Source organism: Takifugu rubripes, chromosome 3 (assembly GCF_901000725.2).
Source record: "Takifugu rubripes chromosome 3, fTakRub1.2, whole genome shotgun sequence".
Lineage (NCBI taxonomy): Eukaryota > Metazoa > Chordata > Actinopteri > Tetraodontiformes > Tetraodontidae > Takifugu > Takifugu rubripes.
Window position 1 is genome coordinate 7012650 of NC_042287.1, and position 23592 is coordinate 7036241.

The 23592-nt window shown below is 47.3% G+C and overlaps 2 protein-coding genes across 5 annotated transcripts; both read left to right on the top strand.

Moving 5' to 3' along the window:
- Positions 1-911: 911 nt before the first annotated feature.
- LOC101067310 (uncharacterized) lies at positions 912-17106 on the top strand. 4 transcript variants are annotated; one of them, XM_029834144.1, is made up of 26 exons: positions 915-966; positions 1047-1189; positions 5352-5549; positions 5638-7729; positions 7808-8017; positions 8153-8273; positions 8375-8468; positions 8560-8646; positions 8763-8879; positions 8967-9065; positions 9212-9363; positions 9549-9687; positions 9960-10082; positions 10160-10357; positions 10436-11094; positions 11185-11631; positions 12110-12359; positions 12521-12610; positions 13160-13471; positions 13552-13722; positions 13826-14003; positions 14086-14202; positions 15013-15297; positions 15575-15813; positions 15929-15988; positions 16086-17106. In XM_029834144.1, the coding sequence occupies exons 2-25, from the start codon at positions 1187-1189 to the stop codon at positions 15965-15967; spliced, it is 6420 nt and encodes a 2139-aa protein (XP_029690004.1). In that variant the 5' UTR covers positions 915-966; positions 1047-1186; the 3' UTR covers positions 15968-15988; positions 16086-17106. The 4 variants fall into 4 exon arrangements, with proteins under 4 accessions (XP_029690003.1, XP_029690006.1, XP_029690005.1 ...); XM_029834143.1 differs by having other exon boundaries at positions 912-1189; XM_029834146.1 differs by lacking the exons at positions 15575-15813; positions 15929-15988; positions 16086-17106 and having other exon boundaries at positions 912-1189; positions 15038-15177.
- Positions 17107-17526: 420 nt separating this feature from the next.
- On the top strand, positions 17527-23543 carry LOC101067089 (protein-glutamine gamma-glutamyltransferase 2-like). The gene is made up of 15 exons (XM_003963270.3): positions 17527-17620; positions 17866-18036; positions 18134-18367; positions 18436-18554; positions 18651-18779; positions 19285-19453; positions 19646-19778; positions 19902-20005; positions 21290-21378; positions 21532-21685; positions 21761-21849; positions 21996-22179; positions 22249-22409; positions 22877-23013; positions 23087-23543. Exons 2-15 carry the CDS (start codon positions 17874-17876, stop codon positions 23232-23234), a joined length of 2013 nt encoding a protein of 670 aa, XP_003963319.2. The 5' UTR covers positions 17527-17620; positions 17866-17873; the 3' UTR covers positions 23235-23543.
- The last annotated feature ends 49 nt before the right edge of the window (positions 23544-23592 follow it).

The window sequence follows — 23592 nt, forward strand, 5'->3', positions numbered from 1 at the left end:
CTCCCCCTTTCCCTCTCTCCCTCCCTCTCTCCCCCTTCTCCCCTTTCTCCCCTATCTCCCCCCTCTCTCTCTCCCCCTCCCCCTTTCTTCCCTCCCTTTCTCTTCCTCTCCCCCTCTCTCTCTCTCCCTCTCTCCCTCCCCCCCTCTATCCCCCTTTCTCCCCTCTCTCCCCCTTTCCCTCTCTCCCTCCCTCCCTTCCTCTCCCTCCCCCTTTCCCTCTCTCCCTCCCTCTCTTTCTCTCCCTCTCTCCCTCCCTCTCCCTCCCCCTTTCCCTCTCTCCCTCCCTCTCTTTCTCTCCCTCTCTCCCTCCCTCTCCCTCCCCCTTTCCCTCTCTCCCTCCCTCTCTTTCTCTCCCTCTCTCCCTCCCTCTCCCTCCCCCTTTCCCTCTCTCCCTCCCTCTCTTTCTCTCCCTCTCTCCCTCCCTCTCTCTCCCCCTTTCCCTCTCTCCCTCCCTCTCTTCCTCTCCCCTCTCTACCTCCCTCTCTTTCTCTCCCTCTCTCCCTCCCTCTCCCCTCTATCCCCCTTTCTTCCCTCTCTCCTCTTTCTCTCCCTCCCCCTTTCCCTCTCTCTCTCCCTCCCTCTCTCCCTCTCTCCCTCCCCCTTTCCCTCTCTCTCTCCCTCCCCCCTTTCCCCTCTCTCCCTCTCTCTCCCTCCCCCTTTCCCTCTCTCTCTCCCTCCCTCTCTCCCTCCCCCTTTCCCTCTCTCCCTCCCTCTCTTTCTCTCCCTCTCCCCCTCTCTCCCTCCCTCTCTTTCTCTCCCTCTCTCCCTCCCTCTCCCTCCCCTTTCCCTCTCTCTCTCCCTCTCTCTCTCCCTCTCCCTCTCTCTCTCCCTCTCTCTCTCCCTCTCTCTCTCTCCCTCTCTCTCTCCCTCCCTTTCTCCCTCTCTCCCAGCAGCTCTGAGCTCTCAGAAACCAAACACAGAGCCGTGAGTGCGCAGAGATCGAGGGGGATAAAGAGAGAAGGGGAGGTAAAGAGACAAATCAAAGCTCAGATGAGGGATCAGCGAATGCTCATCCTGACGCTTTCATGCTGTCTTAACTCACGCAGCATTTTGGAAGAATGGATTTCATTTTGGCCCCCAAACCCCCGCGCAGGGGCAGCGGCCCCGTGGATGGCTGCGTCTGGATTACTTCAGGAAGCGCCGCTGCTGTTGCGATGAATGAAAATGACGGCGTGCAGAAAGGAAGATGGTAAAGTGCAAAATCTGCCCTGTTTACTGGGAAATGCTTGACTTTTCTCCCTGTTCTGCTCCCGGGATTATTACATAACAATACTCAATCATATTGTCATTCAGACTGGCTTTAGAGCCTCAGATTTAAGGACTGAAGAACTTGTTTGTTGTGAGACGCTTGTTTGTTTTTTCCAATAATAACCACCCGTTTGGGCAGGGAGCTAAAGAGTTTCATCTTTCAACATATTCACCACTTCATGTCACAGCTGTGAAGCTCAACTCCAGACATAAAGTGAGCATCCTTGCTTTAAAACTCTACATCGTGACATATGCAACATAGCTGCCGCAGCGTGCTCTGGCTGCTGCTCTGTGCTCTCTGGAGTGTTTGGACTCAAGGTGAGGGGCTCAGGTTGCAGAGCATTAAGGCAGATTTCACAAACCAGCCACTGTATCTGCCTCCTGCCCCGCTTGACTATTTACTGGCATGTGAGTCACGCTGGAGCTGCAGCAGATCTGGGGTGAAGCAGCCAGTCTCATGAGAGGTGATGTTGGGGAATATTTTGGCCCTGTTAAACATCCCCTCGTTTATGAATGTGTGTTTTTTCTGCCTGTTGCAGGAAGGGTGTGTCTGGTTGCGCATAAAGTCGATATTGTCTGAGCCTAACTGACAGGGAGGATGGATTTTAAAAAGCCCGCCCAGCTTTCCTGTTGGTTAGACTTGCTAGGACACCCTTGCATATTTGCCATGTCGTTGAGGCCAGAGTCCATTAACCCGCCTATTCCCGTCTCATTGGAGTGACCTCAATGTTTGGGTATTTGTTCCTGTGTTGACCAGGTTGCACAGAGCATCCTTTTTTCAGCTAGCAGAAGGGCGTCTTGTCTCGTCTCAGTGACTCAATGAAAATACGCGGCAGACAATTTGTTTGCAAAACTAAGAATCCCCAGTTTTACACACTGGGTGTGTAAGAGCAGCAAATTCCCTCACCTCCATCTAACTGCACATATGTGAGCTCATGTGTGCGCTGGGTGTGATTAGTGTGATTTTCACCTGTTTTTCCTGTATCTAAGTGGTGGTTTGGGCCTGTTTGTCACGAAATCTGCCGGTGTGAGTTACATTGAGAGCTGTGGGCTAATTACAGATGAGCAGAGTGTGTGAGTGAAAGCTAAACCAGACTTTAATTTAATAACAAGCCCAGCACATACACAGCAGGCAGACATGTCAGCTCTGTCCTGACCGGTTTAAAGAGGCGCGTGCTTCATTCATAATTCCCTTTATGTGCTTTCAAGCTTTTAAACACAGACCTGATTCCTACTTTACAGTCACTTTCAAGATGTCCTGCCGATCAAGGTCGTTGTGATCAGTGTCTGACTACCACGAGCTCCTAATTACTGAGTCCATCTGAAGCTACTAAATATACCATCTCGCCATTTCACAGCTCTGCAGCCATGTTTGTATTTTCACTTGTATTTATGTCCAACCTCAATATGATTCACTCGGTGTTGTGTTCAGGCGTCAGCAGGTGTTTGAGAGACTCAAGAGTTTGCCTTCTGTGCCTCTCCTTTCTTACGTTTCTAAATAAAGGCAAGACTCTTTACCTAAAAGGTACACTCCTGTCTTCAAATCCTTTTACTCCCCTGTCCACAAATTTGATACCTTTTTCCAAGCAACCTCTTTCCTAAGCTGAAAATAGCAGAGAATATTCAAATATTTATAGAACATGTACTCAGAAGGTTTGTCTGAAAAGAGGTGATTGTGTTTTCTGTCTGGGCTCTATGCAAAATACCTAAAATCCCAAAAGAAGATGTTTCAAAAATATACTTGCAATGTGGATTTGCCAGCAAAGCGAGCCTGATTTCCATGTGAAAACCAATGCCAAACAGATTTGAGGATAACTAAGATTTGACGTTGATCTTATCTGTCTGTTTGAACAAGGACGCTCTTCTTTCTTACATTTTAACAGCACGCCTGCGGTGAATATTGTCCTGTGGTTTTTCATGGCACCACTCGTGCTTCAGCACTAATCCGCTTATGCCACAATTGAATTTTTCTTCAGATTTCAAAATAGGTTCAATTTTCGCTTAGCTGAACAGCAGCTGGTCAGAGACGGTCTCTGATGGACGTGTGTTGAAGGAGTCCCTCCCGAAGAAAATAATTTAAAAGAATTGGTTTAAAAATGAGGTCAATCATTGTGTGTCGTTCATCAACCTGGATTTTCCTTCACCAACAGTCTTTTATTAATCATAATAGAGAATTAGAGGCTGAACACCAACACAAGGCTACCATGTATTCAATTCATCTTTTAAGTCCACAATATTGGGTAAATACAAAAGCGTCTTTTCCTTTTTTTTGGGATGAAAAGCCTTTGACATAAACACAGGAAATGGATTCTTTTCATACATGACATGACAGTAGCCCCGTTTGTATACTTTAGTGTTTGGCTGAATTAGATCATTTGTGTTTGTTTAAAATTTTCCCAAGCATCCAATGTGCGGACTGTCAAACAAGGAGGACTTTTGGGAGGAAACGTCACAGAATTCTAAAGTAATGGGACCAACGGATAATAGATGAAAACTTTGTCCATCACAAATCCACCCAGATAAATTCGAATTACAGCCAAATCATAATGTCCCAAGTGGGAATGCAGTTATTCCACAAATGTCACAAATCACCATTATTTAAGTGAGTTTTTTTGAGTTGAATATTTTGTTCTTGTCCAGGCAGGAACCCGCTCGACATCAGGAATGTTTGATGACTATTTTGGTTTGATAATGACTAGCCCGAGCCATTCAACCTGTCCTCAGCTCACATACTGGGACATCTTATCCAGAGTAATGCAAGCATCGTTATGACTGACTGTGGTTAAAAAGACAGACAGAGAGAGAGAGGGAGAGAGGTAATTTGGCAGCATGCTGGCAGGACAGACAGGCCCATACATCCCAGTCACACACCATGAATCGTGGAGACACAAATAAACTGCGAGCCGGGCAACAGTAGCTAATGATTTTTTTCTTTTTACAACCAATATTATTTCACTGTTGTCTCCTTCTGTTACAGCTCCCAGCAAAACTAAGTAAACATCATTGTACAGTTTTCTTAACAAGCTTTGATTGGTTCAGATATCTGTAATTTCCTAGTAAACAGTAATCACGATTGGCAGTGACATGTTGGAGTTAATGAGGCCGGTCGTCAGATTCTTCAGGGTCATGATTTACTACACATTATTCTCCTCTCACCGCATCTTTCACCCTTCTTTATATTCTCCCATGACTGTCCTCCCCCACATCCTCCCTTCTCCTTCATGTTATCTCGATGACCACTGCTGTTTTGTCCCAGCGGGACAGGGCAGGACTGACCAGAAAGGTCTGAGTCACCGCGTTATTTCCTCACTGTGGTTTGATGTGCGAGCAGATAGGAGGGAGAAAAGCATAGTAATGGGAAGCTCCCGAACAGCTGAGATACTGCACATATTCTGGGGAAGAGTGAGAATTATTCTCTCTAAAATGTCAAACATCTCATCTTTTAATTGGCTTAAGGGAGTAGAGGACATTACTTGAGTGGGAACCTTTAGGCTTTGCTTCTCAAAAGGATATATACCTCCCAGTGGAGCCTCAGCAACACATGCACTGTATATACAATGACCCCTGAGGTCGGCTGCCATGGCCTTTACTGAGCTAAATAAAGCCGAGCCTAAAACAGGGCCCCGGAGCCCCGGGTTCAGGTCAACGGGAATGTGAAACCATAAACCAGGAGTTGAGCTGGCCTTCAGAGACGCCATCACACACCGTGTTTACTTGAATGTTTACTGTCAGGCTCACCAATGTGTTTAATGAGCGTTTGTGTTTGCGTAGCCATTCTCTCGGTGGGTCACAAGGTTGAGGATGATGGGTGTGCGCAATTTACTGTGAGGTGTCGGCGAGATGGAAGCAGCTGACCCCGAGCAGCAATGAAAAAGATTATTATCGTTCTAAGAAATCAATGACCCGCCTTTGCCCATTTACTGGAATTTGACATTGGGGAGTAGAAAACATCTCTTTACGGGGTTCTTTGTTGCTTTTTTATTTATGGAAGTCTTTTCTTTAATAAAGGCATTTTATGCAACGAGTTAATGTCTACATTCCACCCAAAAGTCATAAAATCAGTCAATTTTGGAACTGACCTTTTTTCCTCCTTGTGTTTCTAGAACTCGGATCGCCTCGAGAGTTCGATCCAGAACCTTCTCTCGGTGCTCTACCCGCCCTTTGAGGCCACTGCCCCGACTCTTCTCAGCCAGCTCTTCCAAATCATTGACAGTCATTACCACGGCGATGCGCTACGCTGCCTCCTGGACTTTCTTGTTCCAGCCAAGCACATTTTAGACACTGTTCAGCAGGCTGCGTGTGTGAGTGTCTTATCTGTGACCCACACCTTCTCCTGTATCACAGCAAAGGTGATGTTATTGTGAGATTATTCTCATTTTTCTCCTGCAGGCTCTGTACTCTGATGTACTTTTCCTGTGTGAGGGATGGCCTCTATGTTTGCATGACCGGGTCGTCGTCCACTTTGCCCCCATCGATCCCTCACTGCTTCGACCGGGTGATTTTTACCTCCGAGTGGCACCATTTTGTGACCAGTCAGCACGAATCCTGGTCTGTAGCCTCCTGGAAGAGGAGGGTTTGCTGGTAGAGGTAGTGGAAGAGACCCCAATCCCTGAAACATCCTATCCGTGTATATTTAGCCGCGATTGGTTAGAAGAGTTCAACCAGGGCCGACATGGAACTCCCCTCAGATGGTGCCTGCTGGCCGCTGAGCAAGGCGTGGTGAGGTTACCATGGGAACTGGTGGCTGTGCCTGATTTTGTGGATGAGTCCACACGTGCTAGGACTAGCATGGCCTCTACTTCTCCCCCATGTCCTCCCTTTCTACCTTCACTTCCTCAACCTACAACTCCTCTTCGTCCACTTGAGAACTCTTCATCCAGTCACTCGGCTGTGCTCTCCGCTACAGATGAACCTTGTGAAAAACAGTATCCTGTAACGATTCAAAATTCAATTTTAGCACCTTCCTCAAATTCAGCCTTCTCAGTGGAAACCAGAATTTGCCCAGCGAAGCACGGCATTGCTGTGTCGCTCTGCTTGGTGGACACGAAAGCAGCTTCGTCATCTAGACTGGTCAGATTGAAAGAGATCGAAATGGAGCCTAAGCCTGTTGGATTAGTGTCCCCTAATAAGTGGGACAGCTGCTGTACTGGAACAAGCCACCATGCTGCTGGAGACGCGCACAACAACAGATGTGAAGATAATGGTGTTTCTGAAATAATAGAAGATAAAAATAGAATTACTAAAGAAGCAAGCAGGAGCGGGCCTGCGGATCACACTGCTCTGCAAGGAGAATACATTGATATTTTGCAGGCGACGATGCTTTTTGGTAGTAACCCGTCCCTACTGGAAGAGCAACAGAAGTCAGAGATGCAAAAGCGCATGCAAAGTGGACCACAGATGCAAAGATATGCACCCAGGCCAACTCAGACACCACCATGTGCACAAATGGAGCCCCAATGGCAGCCCAACACTGCAGCCTTGGCTCACTCGCAGGCGCCTCCAACGCCGAGTCACTGTCGAGCTGAGGGTAACCGCTCATTAAGGCTGGACATGTCAGAACCGGGACCTCAGTCTACTACCAAGCATTCCCAACAAGCCCAGCCTGAGTCCCTCTCTTCTTCTCATTCTGTCCGTGCAGTCTGTTTCTCAGAGACACCCTGCACCCCGTGCACGAGGAGGAGACAATCCGGGAAGGTTTCAAAAGCTCAGGAGCTGCGCTGTCGTTACAGGGACTCCTACCAGGCTGCGCTACAGAACCCCGTAGCCATTGAAGAGGAGAGAATGAAGAACATGTTAGCTGTCGCTGAGGAAGGTCTGTCACAGTGTGATGGCAATTTACCTGACTCTGCTAATGAATGTAAGGGATTACCATTTAATCCAACGATGCCACGCCAGCCTCATCTCTCTGTAACTGAAGCCATTTGTGAGGAGTCGGGGGAAAAGAACACCGTTTCATACTGGAAACCTGTAGACCCTTATTCTCCTCCCTGTGTGGGTTATGTTTTCAAATCTGACCAGCTACCAGAACAGAATAGTCAGAAAGAAATGGATGGAATTATTGACAATATGAATGGGTCAGCTATATCAGCAGGAACAGGACTAAACCCTGACACTGATCAGCGGGCGCTCTACACCAAACACCACAGATTTCCGTTAAACTCAGGTGAGGTTTCGCGTAGGAGCATAAACCTCACCACGACTGGCAGCACGGGATTAGAGCCAAGTTTTCCCAGAGCTCTGCCAGTCCTGCAGAGCAGACGCGACTCTGTCTCAGATGGAAGATGTTCATCGCTCTCCACAGCTGTGGTGGAAACCTCAGAGAAGTGTGAGCTGGTCTTGGTGGAAGGTCAGAATATTAGGAGAAGAGAAAATGGCGAGCTGTGCTCTGAGATTCCCCAGCTTCATGTGGTCAAATGTAAGAACAGCACAGCTTTTCGGCTGGTCTCGCCAAAGATCAGCAGGAGGAAGGCTGCTGCTCCAGGTACAGAGTGATCTATTTGTAGCACGTGTTGGGTTCGGGTTTAACATGCCTCATCTATCAAATATCTGCTTTTTCCAGCTGGTGCTCAGTACGGCAGTACATCAGTTCCCAACACAAATGACCACCAGACACTAAACCTGTCCCAGGAAAATCCACCCTTGGCATCCAAGACGCAGAGAACCTGCCAGCCTGCCTCTGCCTCCGCACACCCCCGACCTGACCACCTTCCCTTGGGATCCCCAGACCCCAGAGCCCACCCCTTGTATTTAGGAGTAGCCTCTCTGACAGGTAAAGTTAAAGCACAGTGAATACCTTTACTATTCTTCCAGACCTTAAAGATAATTCTGTGATTAATTGCTTTTATGCATAATCTAAAAAAGAAACCTGGTCTTTGTCTAATGCTGGCTGTTTTTTTTGGTTCAGGTGGTAGAGATAAAACAGGCAGGGCAATCCTAGAGCTCTATGGGGGTCACTGGGGATGGAGTTCAGCTGTAACTAGCCAGGAGCTCTTTACGATGCTGCTCTACTTCTACTCTATCAACAGGTACCCTTTTGAGAGAAGTGTTGCATTCAAAGTCAGATTTTTGTCATTTGGGGCACATTCCTAATCTGTTGTGTCTGATTTTGCATTTTTGTTGTGGCTAGAAGAGAAATTAGACAAGCAGGACTGACCCTCATTTTCGATGCGAGGAAGGCGATTCCTCAGCCGCAGCTCTACAAGGCTTTAATGACGCTTCAGGTAAGATGGAGAGGAATAAATACCACAGCTATCTGTTGATTAGGGCTGTTTTTGGGCACCCGAATGTTCATTGGGGAATAAACTATTGCAGGAGCAGTTTGTCCAGGCAGTAAACAGTGTTGTGCTGCTCGCGGACAAAGAGAGCAAACTTCGGCCGGAGAGGTTCCCCGGAATCCGGGTCAGTTTGAAGAAAATGTACTTTTTCATAATCAAAATATAAGGTTGTACTGTTGGCTCACCACTTTAATGAAACGAAGCTCAAAGAAAAAGTGACACTGTGTAATTCCGTTGCAGACCGAAGTGGTGACATCAATGAAGGCCTTGTTCAGGCTGGTAGACGCGAGTCAGCTGAGTTCCCATTTGGAGGGATCACTCACTCACAGCCACTGTGACTGGATGGAGCTACACAAGGTGAGTCAGTCAAAACACCCCAATACCACTTCTCTCTTTCCTCCTTCCCTGCTCACCATTTATTGATTTCCAAATTTTGCTCTTTAGAAACTCTTCCCATTTGTGTCTGACCTCCACGAGGCTTCGGGTCTCCTCCACAGAGCCATCGGAAAGCTGGACGATCCTCAGAGGACGGACAGCACGCAGGTATGTCTATGCAGTCAAATAGAATTCCTTGGCCTTTGGCCTTTGATTGTCCTACAAACTGTGTGTTTAACTCATGAAAAGTAAGTCTTTGTCATGTTCTACACTTATCTTTAGACTCTCCTTGGCTTTTCTAATGCTCCTTTCAGACTGTGCAGCAGTGCATGATTGACCAGAAGACTTTCATGAAGGATGTTCTGGAGGACAGTCGATTGGTGAAGTTGCAGAGGGAAGGTGGCGCCATCCTGGCCAGACTGAGGAAGGAGAGTGACCTGAAATATCCCCACTGTGAGGACTTCAGGTAAAACGAATCTTCTGCTGTACTGTGTGACGTTTCAGGGGGATGGTGATGCCCTGAGACTGAACAGTTTGAGGTGTTGAGAGGGTGTATTTCTTTGTTAAACTCCTGTAACTGCAGCTTCAAATGGGCTAAAATTTCAATTCCCTGGTTTTAATTTTACCGGATTCCGGTTTCCTTACTTGCAGTGATGCAGTGGAGTCTGTGAGCAGCTTATACAACCACGTAGAGGAGCAGGCCCATGTTCTGGTACAGAGGACCAACCTGTCCCTGGAACACCTGGAGTATCTGCTGCAGCTCAGAGAATTTCAAGGACATTTCATGCAGGTACATTCAAGTAGTAAGAAATGTCCTCTGTGTCCTCCGTTAGGACAGCTACAGCCCCCGACTGACAGTCTAATGACAACATAAACTTAAATGCTCCCAACATAAATACGGGAACACATACATGTGTGTGCAAATAATTTATCAAGCAGATTTATGACCCGTAGGATACTGAGCCTGAAATGTCTCCATTGTGAGACTATTAAAGGTTTATCTTATCTGAATCTGTTTATGATCAGTGTTACACCAGTGTTTTGGATTCACGGTCTCTACAGATGCAGCAGTGGTTTGATGTAGAGGGGGAGCGTCATCTGCTGGAGGCAGAATCAGTTGAGGACCCTGGGGACCGAATGGAGCAGGTCCTCAACAGCTTCACTGGTTTCCTTATCGAAGCCAATGTGAGTTTTTCTCCCCCTGTTTCACTGATGTGTTTATGTTTCTGTCCTTAGTAAAATCGATCTCTTTCTTCGACCAGGACCGACGGCATCACGCCATGACCTTGGTGTCAGAGGCGGAGCGACTGCAGCAGAGCGGGCAGTCTTACCCAGAGACGGAGGCGTTTGGGGCTCTGGTGAGCTCCTTCAAGTCAGGCCTAGAGGACTTTCTCTGCAGGGCGGAGGCTTGTGGCCGGGAGCTGCAGGTCATGGTCAATGTGTGTGATTATTGTGAGCAGGTCAGTGAGTTTTGAATGATTTTAATGCAGTTTTGCCAGTAACATTTGAGTAAGGAATCCTGTTTAATCAACGCACAGGCTACGGCCCTGGCCAATGAATGCACTGGGTATCTGAACCAGAGTCAGTCCAGAGTGTGTTCAGTCCAAGACCGAGACCAAATAACACCAGCTAGTCAAATCCACTCTGAGCCAAAGCAACAACAAGGTCAAGAGTCGTCACTGACCACAGTGCAGCCGACCACATGCAGCGTTCTTTTACGTGGGAATGAGAACTCTGTCCTCCAGACCTTCCAAGACAAGTTCAATCATTTCAGCCCGGAGAGATTTCAAGAAATGAAGGCTGAAGCCAGTGCCCTGCGGAGCTCCAGGGGCATGCGGGTCTGGAATATAGCTTGGTTGAGATGTCAAGAGGCCAGGCAACAGCTTCAGGAGAGAATGCATGACCTGGATGATGACTTTCAGCAGGACCGGAATCCCAGTTCCTGGCACTATATCGACGTGGAGAGCATTAATGTCCAAACACCGCCGCCCAGTGGCCGGAGTCTGCGTGTGCAATCAACGCCTGGACCAGGACATCCAGATTGGGAGGATATTCTTTCAGGAGAGAAGGATTTAGTGAAGAGTAAAACGCTCCTAAACAGCAGTGCTACTAATTTAGCAATAGCCTGTAGTGACCTCACTGTTAAACCTGAGGATGGCAGCAAGGGCTCAAAAGTCCCACCGCAGTCACCGAACAGGTAATCTTTATTTGTCACACTTATAGTCGTTTCCCTTGCAACTAGCACAAATGTGTGTCACAATAATGATCCCTCTTTTTTATGGTGAAGATCTACCAAGAAAACAGAGAAAGAGCTGAGGAGGGGGCAGCTGAGCAGAGTGAGGAGCGAGAGAGATGCTGCTGCTCTGTCCCAGTCCCACACTGTTGGCTGCCAGTGGTTTCCATGGGGACGAGGTCTTCGGGTTAGGGCGGCGAGCCACGAGTCGTGCGCCTCAGATGTAACGGCGACAGGGTCGCCTCCGGCCCGGGAGCAGCAGGTCCGATCCCCTTCTCCGTGCTCCCGCCACGGTCAGCCTTCTTGTCGCATTCTGCAGGAGGCGCAGAAGTACCAGGTGTCGCGCCACGGGAGCTTCTGCTCAGAGGGGTCGTGCACGAGCGCCCGCGGGGCCGTGGGGGGGAATGAAACGTTATGCTGCAAACACTCCAGCCTGCCCATCGGGAGATACGAGGGAGGGTTTTGTTTGGCAAGTCCACCGGAGCAGGCCAGCAATTCTCTGTAAGTTTACAGGTTTAAAAAAAAAAAAGAAAGTAATTAATATTCTTTTAAATCTTCCAAATCTTAATGCCATGCACTATATTCTGTCTTTAAGCCTACAATGAAGTACTACAGGTACTAGTTCTTGTTGTTCTCTTCTCTTTTCTGTAAAAACAAACTGCTGTTCTCATCAAATCTCTCCTGAAGATGCTTGGATGTGTTCATGACAAACCCCATCCTACATTCTTTGCACCACTGAACAAATCAGATCTGATTCTGAGAATATTGTTATTCTCTTCTCAGTAAAAAAAACCCAACATTTTTCACACCCATTATGGTTTTCATTTGCTGTTGTGATCCACCCTTCTGTATCTGCACATGTTGTCCTCATTATTCAATAATACAATCAAATAACTGAGAATCTAACATATTTCATATTTATATGGAATGTTATTTTTGTGATTGAGATCAGCTGACGTTGGTTACGTTCCTCTTCCAGGAGGCTGCAGCGTGTCCTGGAGGAGCTGCTGTTGACAGAGAGAGAATATGTCCGCTCGCTTGGCTACATCCTCACCCATTACCTCCCCCTGTTGGACAGACCAGACATCCCCCAGGACCTCAGGGGCAAGCGGGGCATCATCTTTGGTAATCTGGAAAAGCTGTACGACTTCCACAGCCACTACTTCCTACCAGAGCTGGAGGCCTGTGAGAGGGAACCCGCCATGGTGGCCCGCTGCTTCCTCAGACATGTCAGTCCCTACTTTACGACTTATAACTGAGTTTTTCTTTTTGGATTCATTTAAAGCAAACGTTTCGTTATTGAAGTAATATTTTTGGCAGAGTAAAAGCTAAAGGTGACAGGATTAAGTAACCTATTGGGGTTTTTTGTTTTATGTGGGTCCTTTAACAGAGAGAGAGTTTTGGCCTATATGCTCTGTACAGCAAGAACAAACCTCAGTCTGATGCTCTGATTCTACACCGTCGACATGACATCTTCAAGGTCTGTTTGTTTCCACACGTCTGATTTGGCACGTAGGGGAGGGTCGTCACAAGATGAAAACTGCTCCTGACAACACCAATGATGTTAAAAAATGTATGTAATGATGTAAAGAATGGGTGACATTTTGCCACCCGCTCTTATTGTTTTAAAGGGAACTGAATCCTGCCACATGGCCCAGGTCATCATGTTGTGGTCATACAGGCAGCTTCTAGCTAACAGGAAGTGAAGCTGGTGATTTTTGGGAGCTGTAATGATGCCCTTTTGTCATATTTTAGCAGAAGATACTGTTTTAACATAACTAACATATTCTAACATGACACAAAGAAACACCGTTTCAGGTATAGGTGGGTGGGACTTATCGGTTTACTGCAGTCTACCACCAGGGGGCAGGCAAGATAACTTGATTTAGCTTGAATTTAAATGACGATTGTGTCATAAAACCTTATTTTATGCATCTGCTTTTCAAGTCATTGAGACTAACTGGTTTGACAGATGTGTTGTTGGGTGATAGCCACGTGTTTTCCAGCGTTTCTCTGTTTCCCCTGGCAGAGGAAGCAGCAGGAGCTGGGAGACCTGATGGATCTTTCATCCTACCTGCTGAGGCCCATTCAGAGAATCAGCAAGTACAGCCTCCTGCTGCTGGACATTCTAACGCTAGCTGGCTCACACAGGCCCAAAGGCATGACCCAGGATCCACTGCTCTCTACGGGCGTGTGTGGCCCCAGCGTGTATTTGCCCGACCTCACGAGCACCGAAAGGGAGCGGGAGAGGGCTGAGATCCAAGCCGCCGCTGACCTCGTACGCTTTCAGATGCGTCACGGCAACGATCTGCTCACCATGGACGCCATCAAGGACTGTGACGTAAGTTGCCATGAAGGCAGGTCATGGCCGAAACACGGAGAGGCAATAACACTCGCTCGCTGGTTTTCTTCCTCTCTCAGGTGAATTTAAAAGAGCAGGGTCAGCTGGTTCGCCAGGACGAGTTCACGGTCTTCTACAGGAAGAAGAAGTGTGTGCGGCGCGTCTTTCTTTTTGAAGACCTCATCCTCTTTAGCAAGACCAAGAAGACGGACAGAGGCAACGACGTTTACGTCTACAAACAATCATTCAAGGTCCGCGCGCACGTTTCGCCGTGACAGGACTCTGGGGGCACGAGCGCTTGGCCTTTGTAGCACCTCGGGTGTCTCTGATGGATCTCTGTACTTCCTCTCTCAGACGAGCGACATCGGGATGACGCACCACTCCAGCATGAGCGCTTTGTGCTTCGAAATCTGGTTCCGCAGGAGAAAAAGGGAGGACACGTACACATTCAGAGCTTCCAGCATGGAGGGGAAGAAAGCCTGGACCGCCGACCTGGAGAGGATTCTGTGGGACCAGGCCGCTCACAGCCGAGGTCAGAAGAGCAACACCAGCACACATTTAGATTTTCCGAAGGGCCCAAATGAAGTGACGGGTTTGAAACGCAAATCTTTCAGAGCTGCGTCTGCAGGAGAGGGTGTTCATGGGGATGGCCCGCAGACCCTTCATGGACATTCATCCCAGTGACGCTGCCATCTGTGACCGAGCCATCACCTGTGCCCCTCCTGACAGAAGTAAGCCCCCACATTAAACATGGCTTGAAAATAAAAACATAGTTAAGGGACAATGAAAGTTATTTAAGGGATTTTTTTATAACGGAATACTTTAATACAAGCGCTAGATGTTTAGAAAAAACACTCTATAAAGTAACGACAAGTTATGTGACGTCTGGAAGTCAAATGTGAGACCACCATGGACTGCAAACATACAGTCCTGTGCACACGTGAATGGTTCCTCAGACATTATCCAAGTTTCCCACACTGTCCTTTACTCATTTTTTTGTCCAACAAGTGCTCTGTTCTTTAACATTTTAAAGATGACTGTGTTTTCCCTTTTTTCTATGCAAAAATGCTATGCTAAAATCCTTCTGACTCGTAATCCAGTGAATTTTCTTCTAGCGCCACCCGCGTTTAAATGAAATATCACAACTGTTTGGTCACCTTTTCACGTTTCGAGTTCATCATCAGGTTATGACTTCAAATGGTGAAATCCTTTTTTAGCTGAACAAATTTTGGCAAATAAACTGAAATCTTCATCAGCTTCAGCCACACTAAACAGTCTGCGCTAGGTCACTACCATGCAAAACTAAAATACAGACATTAAGCCTCTTGTGCTAAATATTAGCATCTTAACAGCGTGTGCATGGTAGCTTTTTGCTACGCCAAAGGCCGCTTTCATAAGCATGAAAACTCTCAAACTTGCTTTGTATTTTTGATTTTTACATTAAACAAAACTAGCAAAGCCTAAATAAGCGCTGCAGTCTCACCTGTCCCCTCACCGCTCATAAACCCCTTTATGTTGATGGTATCCATGTCTGTCGTCAGTCCCTGTGGCGTGTTGTTCACACAGGGGCTTAGACTACCCCCGACCGCATTCCATCGGCTCTGGCAGCACCGCATCCACCACCTTCAGCCAATCCTCCTCCTCCTCTGGACGTGGGTCGCTGCCACCTGCTGGTTATCCAGGGTCCCAGTCCCTGGGGGTCGAGGCCAGTCCTGCCCTTTGCTCCTCGCCCGAGGCCGTCGGCGAGAATGAGCTCAACCCTCATCCTCTTCATCTGTATCACCTTTATCGCAGTCGTGCTCAGTGGAACGCTCATCATCATCTAAGTGAGTGGACGGGTTATTGTTTATTTCTGACTGGTTGCTTAAATCAGTCAAACTTTTAGTTGAAAATGCGAGAACAAATCATGGATGCCCAATGCAGAGAGCTAAAACCTGAATTTAAAATAAATGCAGGGCAGGAAATTAAAGGGTCGTCTGTACCAGAAACCATCACCACCTATTCACACAAACCAGTCTGATGTTGTTTCATCCCTGTAGCTCCATGAGACAGAAATGAGATGGAAACTGTTCAAAAAAGTAACGTTTTCTGGTCCTAATATAGGCAACAACACCGACTCATCTTCAGAACGCATCGACCTCTTCGGCAGCACAGACCACAGACGCCTGTCTGCTATTGGCGGAGAGCTGACGGATGACGAGTCGTCCGTCAGCTCCCGCAGCTCAAAACCGACGCAGCTGGCGGGATGTCAGACGCCGCGTTTCAGGATAAACAGCTCGCCAGATCTTAACCGGAAGAAACCCGACATGGTCCCCAAACTGCCACGTCTGGCTGATGCTGAGGTACAGACTGGCTGGCTGTTGATGACGGTCTGGAGCTGCTTTATATTGTGTTTACCTCCATGATCAGCGTCTGTGTGAGGAGTGTTTCATGATGTCTGTCTATCTCACGTTGCAGTGCAACAACATTATAATTGGGAAATCAACGGAAGTGTAGCCCTCAGTGCCCGTCTGAAAGGTGAGCGCGTGCAGCCAGTGCTGACTGAACAGAAATATTACAGTCAGAGAATCGTCAAGTCTTCAAGCAGTTTCTTTTGTGACCTTTATTGTTGCAGATCACCAGATCAGCCTCTCCTTGATGTCAGGTCAGGAGGTCCGTCCGCTCATTGGGCCTCGTCATGCACTGCTACAGCCTGATGTGGCTGCCTGACGGGCCACAAAAGAAGAAGGATGACTGGTTGATGTGGTTCAGACCTGCAGGTTTAATATTACATGTAAAAACATTTTTGCCAACATTGGTTAGCAGAATGTTCTGAATCCAGAACTAAACATAATCGCTGCTGCTGCTGCTGGTGCTGCTGCTGCTGCTGCCTAAACTGAGATCAGGATCTCTGAACCAATTATTCCTTTAATTTATTGGAGACATTTGTCTCATCTATTCATTTCTTTAGTCACTTAAAGCTACATGACAGTGATGATTATTGTTGGCATCATTAACAGCTCGCATGTAATAAACAGGACCAGCTTTCATACTGCATCTGGGAGCAAATGCTTCACTTCTGCTCAACAGTGGATCAGTATTTTGGTGTTTTTATGTTTTTTTATTTAAACGTTTGCAGGTTTTTGACGGTTTTTAAAGTGTTTTGGTTACCAAAAGAGATGCCGAGTGGAGCTGAAGACACGGAAGCGCACGGATGGATGTGTGCTTCTACAAATGGAACATATTTAATGTTGTGCTGAATATACATTATCATTGAGGAAGGTATTTCTTTTTTCCTCTTTTTATTCCTTTTTTTGGTACTATTGTTGACAATTGTTCTGTCTTGCACTGAAATTCAGAGAGAATTCCTGTATGAACTCATTTGTGAGCGGGGACAGACCACTTGTGTTTGTTTTTATAGTGGAAAGACAAAAAGATCCAATCAAATATTGTATATAACTGCAAATACAGAGCAGATATAACTTTGCTTCCAGGGTCCACGTTTCCCAGCTGCCCACTTTAATGAAAATAACTAAATCAGAAAATGTTTTTCGTATTTTTATTGTTTTCCATTTCTTTCTTGTGTTTCTGTGGTTTTTCTGTCTCTAAAATCCACAGTAGCCAATTACCACAAACTGAATAAAAGGAAAAAAAGAGACTTTTTTTGGCTTCTTTCCTTCATCTCGTTAGTTCTTCAAGAGAAACCAGACAGTTTGTTCCAACACTGACGTGTTTCACTTCCCTGTTGTGCACAAACCTTCGTGTCCTCTTTACATTTATAAATTCGCCTTTTCCAAGTTAAAGCTGATGCCTGAAAAGAATTTAAGTAATTAAAAAAAAAACAAAAAAAAAACACCAGCTACATGCAACAGGAACATAAATTAAATTGTTTTGTTACATATTTATTGTCATGTCTGATAATTTTTGGCGCCTTTTGTGCTGTTTGAGTCAAAGCCAGTCAGCAGATGAGAAGGACAATTAAACCAAGTTGTCTAAAAATAAAACAATGATTTATGTGGCATAAGGACGGTTGGGGGCGCCATGATCAGATTTCACCGCCTACAAATACCCTTGAAGAGCCACGACACCGCAGAGTGCCGCTGAGGCTCCACTTCTCACGCACGCACACACACACACACACCGGACAGCAACAAGTGGACTGCAGACCAGGTAAGGACTTTCGTCTCACACTGCAGGAGAGATCATGTGATCAGGCGATCCTTGAGGCACGTTAAATATAAATATAAATTAGACCGGATTCTTGTAAATGTTTTTTACTGACTCAGACAATTTGGTTTCAAATTTCCTGACATTGGATAGAGTGCTGTTGGCTTTGAAAGACATTCTTTAAGTGGATCCAAGTGACGGTGTGTGTGTGTGTGTGCGCGTGTGTGCGTGTGTGTGTGTGTACGCAGTGCCAAACATGGAGAGCTGTGATCTGAACATAAAGAGCAACAACAGCAACCACCACACGGACCGTTATGGAGACCAGCGTCTGGTGGTCAGGAGGGGACAGCCTTTCAGCGTTCTCCTGCACCTGAAACCCGACTTCAAACTGAGCGAAACCAGCTTCATCGTGGAGACCGGTGAGCTGCTTTGTTAATTCCCTGTGTCGACATGTATGAAAGCGTGCATGAGAAACGTTCGGACTGGGTGGTTTCATCTCCGTCCCCGTCCCTGAAGGTCCTCTACCCCGGGAAGAGTCGGACACTAAAGCTTGCTTTGGGCTGGGCGACTCCACGGTGGACACCGAGTGGAGCGCCTCTGCCACCGCCGACCCCTCTGGGAACACAGTTTCTGTATCAATCAGCCCCCCACCCACTGCCCCCATCGGGCTCTACTCTCTGACCCTGGAGCAGGAGGGCCAGAAGGTCAAGTTAGGAGAGTTCACCCTCCTCTTCAATGCTTGGTGCCGCGGTGAGTCTTTACTCATGTTTACCACCAGGAAGGTTACAGAGGCTGATCTGGTCCGTCCTGGCTCACAGGAGACGCCGTCTACATGCGCAGTGAGACTAAGAGGAAGGAGTATGTGTTGGCGCAACACGGGCTGGTCTACAGAGGAACACACAAGCGGATCAAAGGGACCCCCTGGAACTACAGACAGGTACCCAGAACTGATTCACGCTGAGTAACGGTGGCTTGACAGAGCTTGGTTCACGTCTGTGATGTTTCACTCTTCCCTCCCTGCACGCGTCTGCAGTTTGACCCAGATATCCTGGACATCTGTCTGATGATCCTGGACTCAAACCCAAAGTTCGTTTCTGATGCCGACCAGGACTGCTCCGCCAGGAGGAACCCCATCTACGTGACCCGCGTGCTGAGCGCCATGGTGGGTCGGCCGGTGCTTTGAAAAGAGTTAGATATCTGTGCAGGCTGTGCAGGTTACCATGGAGCACCAGAAAACTCCTTTTATATTCTCCACCACATAGGAGCTCCTTTCTTTCTTTTGGAGCTCTCTCTCTCCTCCAGGCAACTAGTGAATCAAAAGAATTTAGACTTTTTGATAGTTTTGTCATCATTTAGCCTTTTAATCAGAGATGGTTTCATTTACATTTTTAAAAGTATTTGAAATGATTAGATAAAGATACAATAAATGGGATGTTTCCATCTTTTATGACAATTTTCCCTTTAACCTCTGGAGACATGAGTTTTTTTTGCAAGTTTTTAAAATGCAGGACAGTTTATTCAAACCAGCCAAATTAAACAGTCTCGGCAGGTTAATTTTATACTTCCATATTTACCCGCTTCACTTTTGAATCGCATGTGGCATTGTCATGGTCGCCATGGCGACGGGGAGGCCCCCCCCCAGCTCAGTCCTGTGCTCTCTGCTGCAGATCAACAGTAACGACGACAGGGGCGTGCTGGTGGGAGAGTGGCACGACTACTCCGACGGGGTTCCCCCCGGCAGGTGGATCGGCAGCGCCGACATCTTGCGGCAGTGGGCGGAGAGCGGCCCCGTCCGCTACGGCCAGTGTTGGGTCTTCGCTGCGGTCGCCTGCACAGGTTGGAGTTGCTCGAAAAGGATTTCTTTGTTGTTGCTGCACCAACAGGCGTTTCTTCCATCCTGTTATCTAATTTGGCCTAAATTTAGACTGATCTCAGGACTCATTTGCTCCGTCTCGTCTTTGATGTGATGACGGCTCTTTGATGACAGTAAAGCCTGAGCTGGGCCGGTAACGCGTGTCTCCCCTCCAGTGTCCCGCGCCCTGGGCATCCCGTGTCGGGTTGTTTCTAACTTTGGATCGGCTCACGATAGCGATGCCAACCTGATCATAGAGAATCTGTACGATGAAAATGGAGAGAACATTTCTCAAAGCGACTCCATCTGGTGAGGACACCGTCCGCTCAGGTCCACCCTGCACGGCTGGTGGCAGAATTACAGCAGGATACAGATGAAGAGTGCAGGATGTAGAAGAAAAGATGTTTGTTTTTGTTCCTCCAACACTGTCAGGAACTTCCATGTTTGGGTGGACAGCTGGATGACCCGTCCTGATTTGGGTTCAGAGTTTGACGGATGGCAAACAAGCGATCCGACCCCACAGGAGACGAGTGAAGGTGACTATTTATTCTATCACTGATGCTGAAATAGACCATCAACAGGCAATGTATTATATTTATTAACATTGTTTTGGCAGCTGTTACAGGTAGATAAATGATTTAGAATGATGAATCAAAGCTGACACCTTTACACTCACCTGCCACTTTATTAGGCTCTAGCAAAAGGTCGGGGCCCCTTTTACCTTGAGAATTGCCTTAATTCTTCATTAGATAATTTCCACAAGGTCCTAAAAACATTCCGAGGAGGGGAGGGGAGGGGAGGGGAGGAGAGGAGAGGAGAGGAGAGGAGAGGAGAGGAGAGGAGAGGAGAGGAGAGGAGAGGAGAGGAGAGGAGAGGAGAGGAGAGGAGAGGAGAGGAGAGGAGAGGAGAGGAGATCATAGATCATCGAAAATACATACAGAAATACATTATATTAAGTAAAGTAAGCTGCCGGTAGAGTCAAGTTGGTGGATTATCCTGTTGGTAGTATCAGATGATGGGTACACTGTGCTCATAAATGGAATAATTTATGACCAGGAATAATACTCAGAAAAGCTGCCAAGTTTAAACGACATTCAAGTGGCAGTAAGAGGCCCAAAGTGTGCCAAGAAAATGTCCCCCACACAATTACACCAGCAGCACCAGTCTGAACTGTTGGCTGGATCCATGTTCTCATGTTGTTTACACCACATTCTGACCTATCAACCTGAATATCGCAGCAGAATTTGAGACTCGTCAGACCAGGCAACGTTTATGATCTCCTGGTGTCCAGTTTTGGTGAATCTTGTGGGAATCGTAGCCTCACTTCCCTGTTTTTAGCTGCCAGGAGGAGCAACAGATGCGCTTTCATGTGTCGTGTGTTCCGAGATGCTATTCTTCTTTCCTCGAGTGGTTATTTGAGTTACTGTTGCCTTTCTATCATCTGGAACCAGTCTGCCCATTCTCCTGTGACCTCTCACATCAACCAGGGGTTTCCGTCCACATGACTGCTGCAGACTGGATATTTCCTCTTTTTGGGCCGTTGTCTGTAAACCAATAGTCAGACCAGCCCAACAACCATCCAAGTCGCTTAACTGTCCTTTCTTCCCCATTTTGATGCTCGCTTTGAACACCTTCACCACATCTACATGCCTAAATGCATCGAGTGATTGGCTAATTAGCATTTCGTGTTAAGAAAGTGGCAGATGAGTGTATATTTGATGCGGTGGAATTTTAAACAATCGCCTGCTGACTGTGTGGATTAAAACGAGTCTGAGACCTGCTCAGATGAAGCCTGTGTCTGGGGGGCGGGATGCTCTCAGGTGTTTTCTGCTGCGGACCGGCTCCAGTGAGGGCCATCAAGGAAGGAGAGCTGACCAAGAAGTATGACGCACCTTTTATTTTTGCTGAGGTGTGTTTCCTTTCAACATTCTACCATTCCATTTCAAACATAGACCCAAGTTTCCCACATCAGAAGTTTCATTTAAGAAAAGGAGTTCATTAATTACACCTCCATATATTAATAATGGTCCCGTTCTTCTTCTGTATTGCGTCACGGCGTCAGGTTAACGCAGACGTGGTGGATCTGGTGCGACTCTCAGACGGGCAGATCGTCAAGTTTGGCGGCTCCACGAAGTCTGTGGGACGTTTCATCAGCACCAAGGCCGTGGGCTCAGAGGAGAGACACGACATCACTCACCAGTACAAGTATCCAGAAGGTACACACACTCCAAACACTCACGCTTCCACCGGAGGTTGAGCATCTTGATTAACCATGTTGATGATGACTCGAGGCTCCCCGGAGGAGAGGCAGGTGTACGAGAAGGCCCAACATCGCAATAAGCTGCAGCAGCGTGGAGAAGAGCCGGGGCTTCATCTGAAGGTTTCTGCCACTACAGAGGCCAGAGTTAATGATGGCGCTGGAAACGTGCACAGCAAGCAGCAGCGCTCACATCTCATCCATGTGCAGCCTTTGAAATTCTGACGATTTAATCTGATGCGTGAATTCTCATTTCTTTTTATCCGAAGATCAAACTGGCGCACGACATGATTGTGGGCTCGGACTTCGAGGTGTTCGCCGTCCTCACCAACAACTGCATGGAGGCCAGGACCTGCTCCTTCATGTTCTTCGCCAAGACCGTCAGCTACAACGGGAAACTGGGAGAAAGCTGTGGATTCGCTTCCCAAAAAGTGGAGGTGGCGCCTGGAGAAGGTCAGCAGAACAACACTCATCTATGTTGAAGTGGCCTGTTTGACACGCGAGCGGTTTCTTTCATTCCAGACAAGCGCCTGTCCCTCCTAGTGGAGTATGACCAGTATGGACCAAAAATCACCTCTGACAGGTTGATCCAGCTGTCGGCCATCACCATCGACAAGAACGCGATGGATTTCCATAAGGCTGAGAAGACCGTTGTGTTAGACGAGCCAGACATAGAGATCCAGGTATGCAGTTCATGGTGCGACCTGCATCTTCTATGTATGGATGCAAAGCTTTTAATACTGTTGTCAGATAATGAGTCTGGAAAGTGTCTGAAGCCAAACTGGAGACTTGTCTCCTCTGCTGGACAACGGGCACTTTATCGGTTCTCATACGCTGCGCAAAGTATAAAAGATGCTGTAATCTGAGTGGTTTCAAATTGTTGATTTTCACAGAGAGTGGTAGAATAATTGGCTCTAGTTTATTTAAATAGATTTGCCCTGACAGGGACCTCTATAGCCAGCCGAGCAGAAATTCCTTTTAAAGAAAGATCAACTTTAGTTGCGTCTCTGGTGGCTAAATGTGACCAAGTGTGATGATGGCGCCCTTCTTATTCTCCCCGCGTTACCATTCGAATGTCACACATTAGCTTTATGACTGGACAATGTGATCGCCTCAGAAATGATGTGATAATGGCGCCACCTGTCTGCAGCTGTCGGGAGAGGCCAAAGTCAGCCAGTTGCTGACAGCAGAGCTGACCTTGTTGAACCCTTTACCAGAGCTGCTGCAGGATTGCAGCTTCACCATCGAGGGGGTCGGCCTCACCGAGGGCAAACCCCTCACCCACAGGTGCGCTCACTTATTTACTTTGTCTCCTGAACCGAGTCTTCTTTACGCCACGTCCTACACACGTCTCTCGCAGGATCGAAGATGTGGGGCCCAGACAGGAAGCCAAGGCCAGCCTCCAGTTCAGCCCCAGCAGGGCCGGCGCCACCGTGCTGCTGGTGAACTTTGACAGCGACAAACTGAACAACATCAAGAGCTGCATCAATGTCGACGTCAGAGAATGAGACTGGGACGCAGCGCTGTTGCTCTTCACTTTCAATTTCTACTCACATTTTCTAAAATGTTTGCATGTCTCAATTATTTTAACTTTTCTAATTCATCCACTTTTTACTATAAGCTAGAAAATCCTCATTCAGCACAATAAACCCAACACTGTTTATTTCGCTCTCAAGATAAACAGGTTAGATTTGTTATCCATCTGTCATTAAACCTGCTTCGAACTGCAGTTTTAAGGAATTTCATGAGCTGTAACCTGAACATATTGAACTGCTGACTAAAATTAAATGACAGTTGGAGTTTTAAATTATCGTTAATTTTGAGTCATGACTTTTTTCCTGGAATTTTCTGTTGGATGTATTTTAG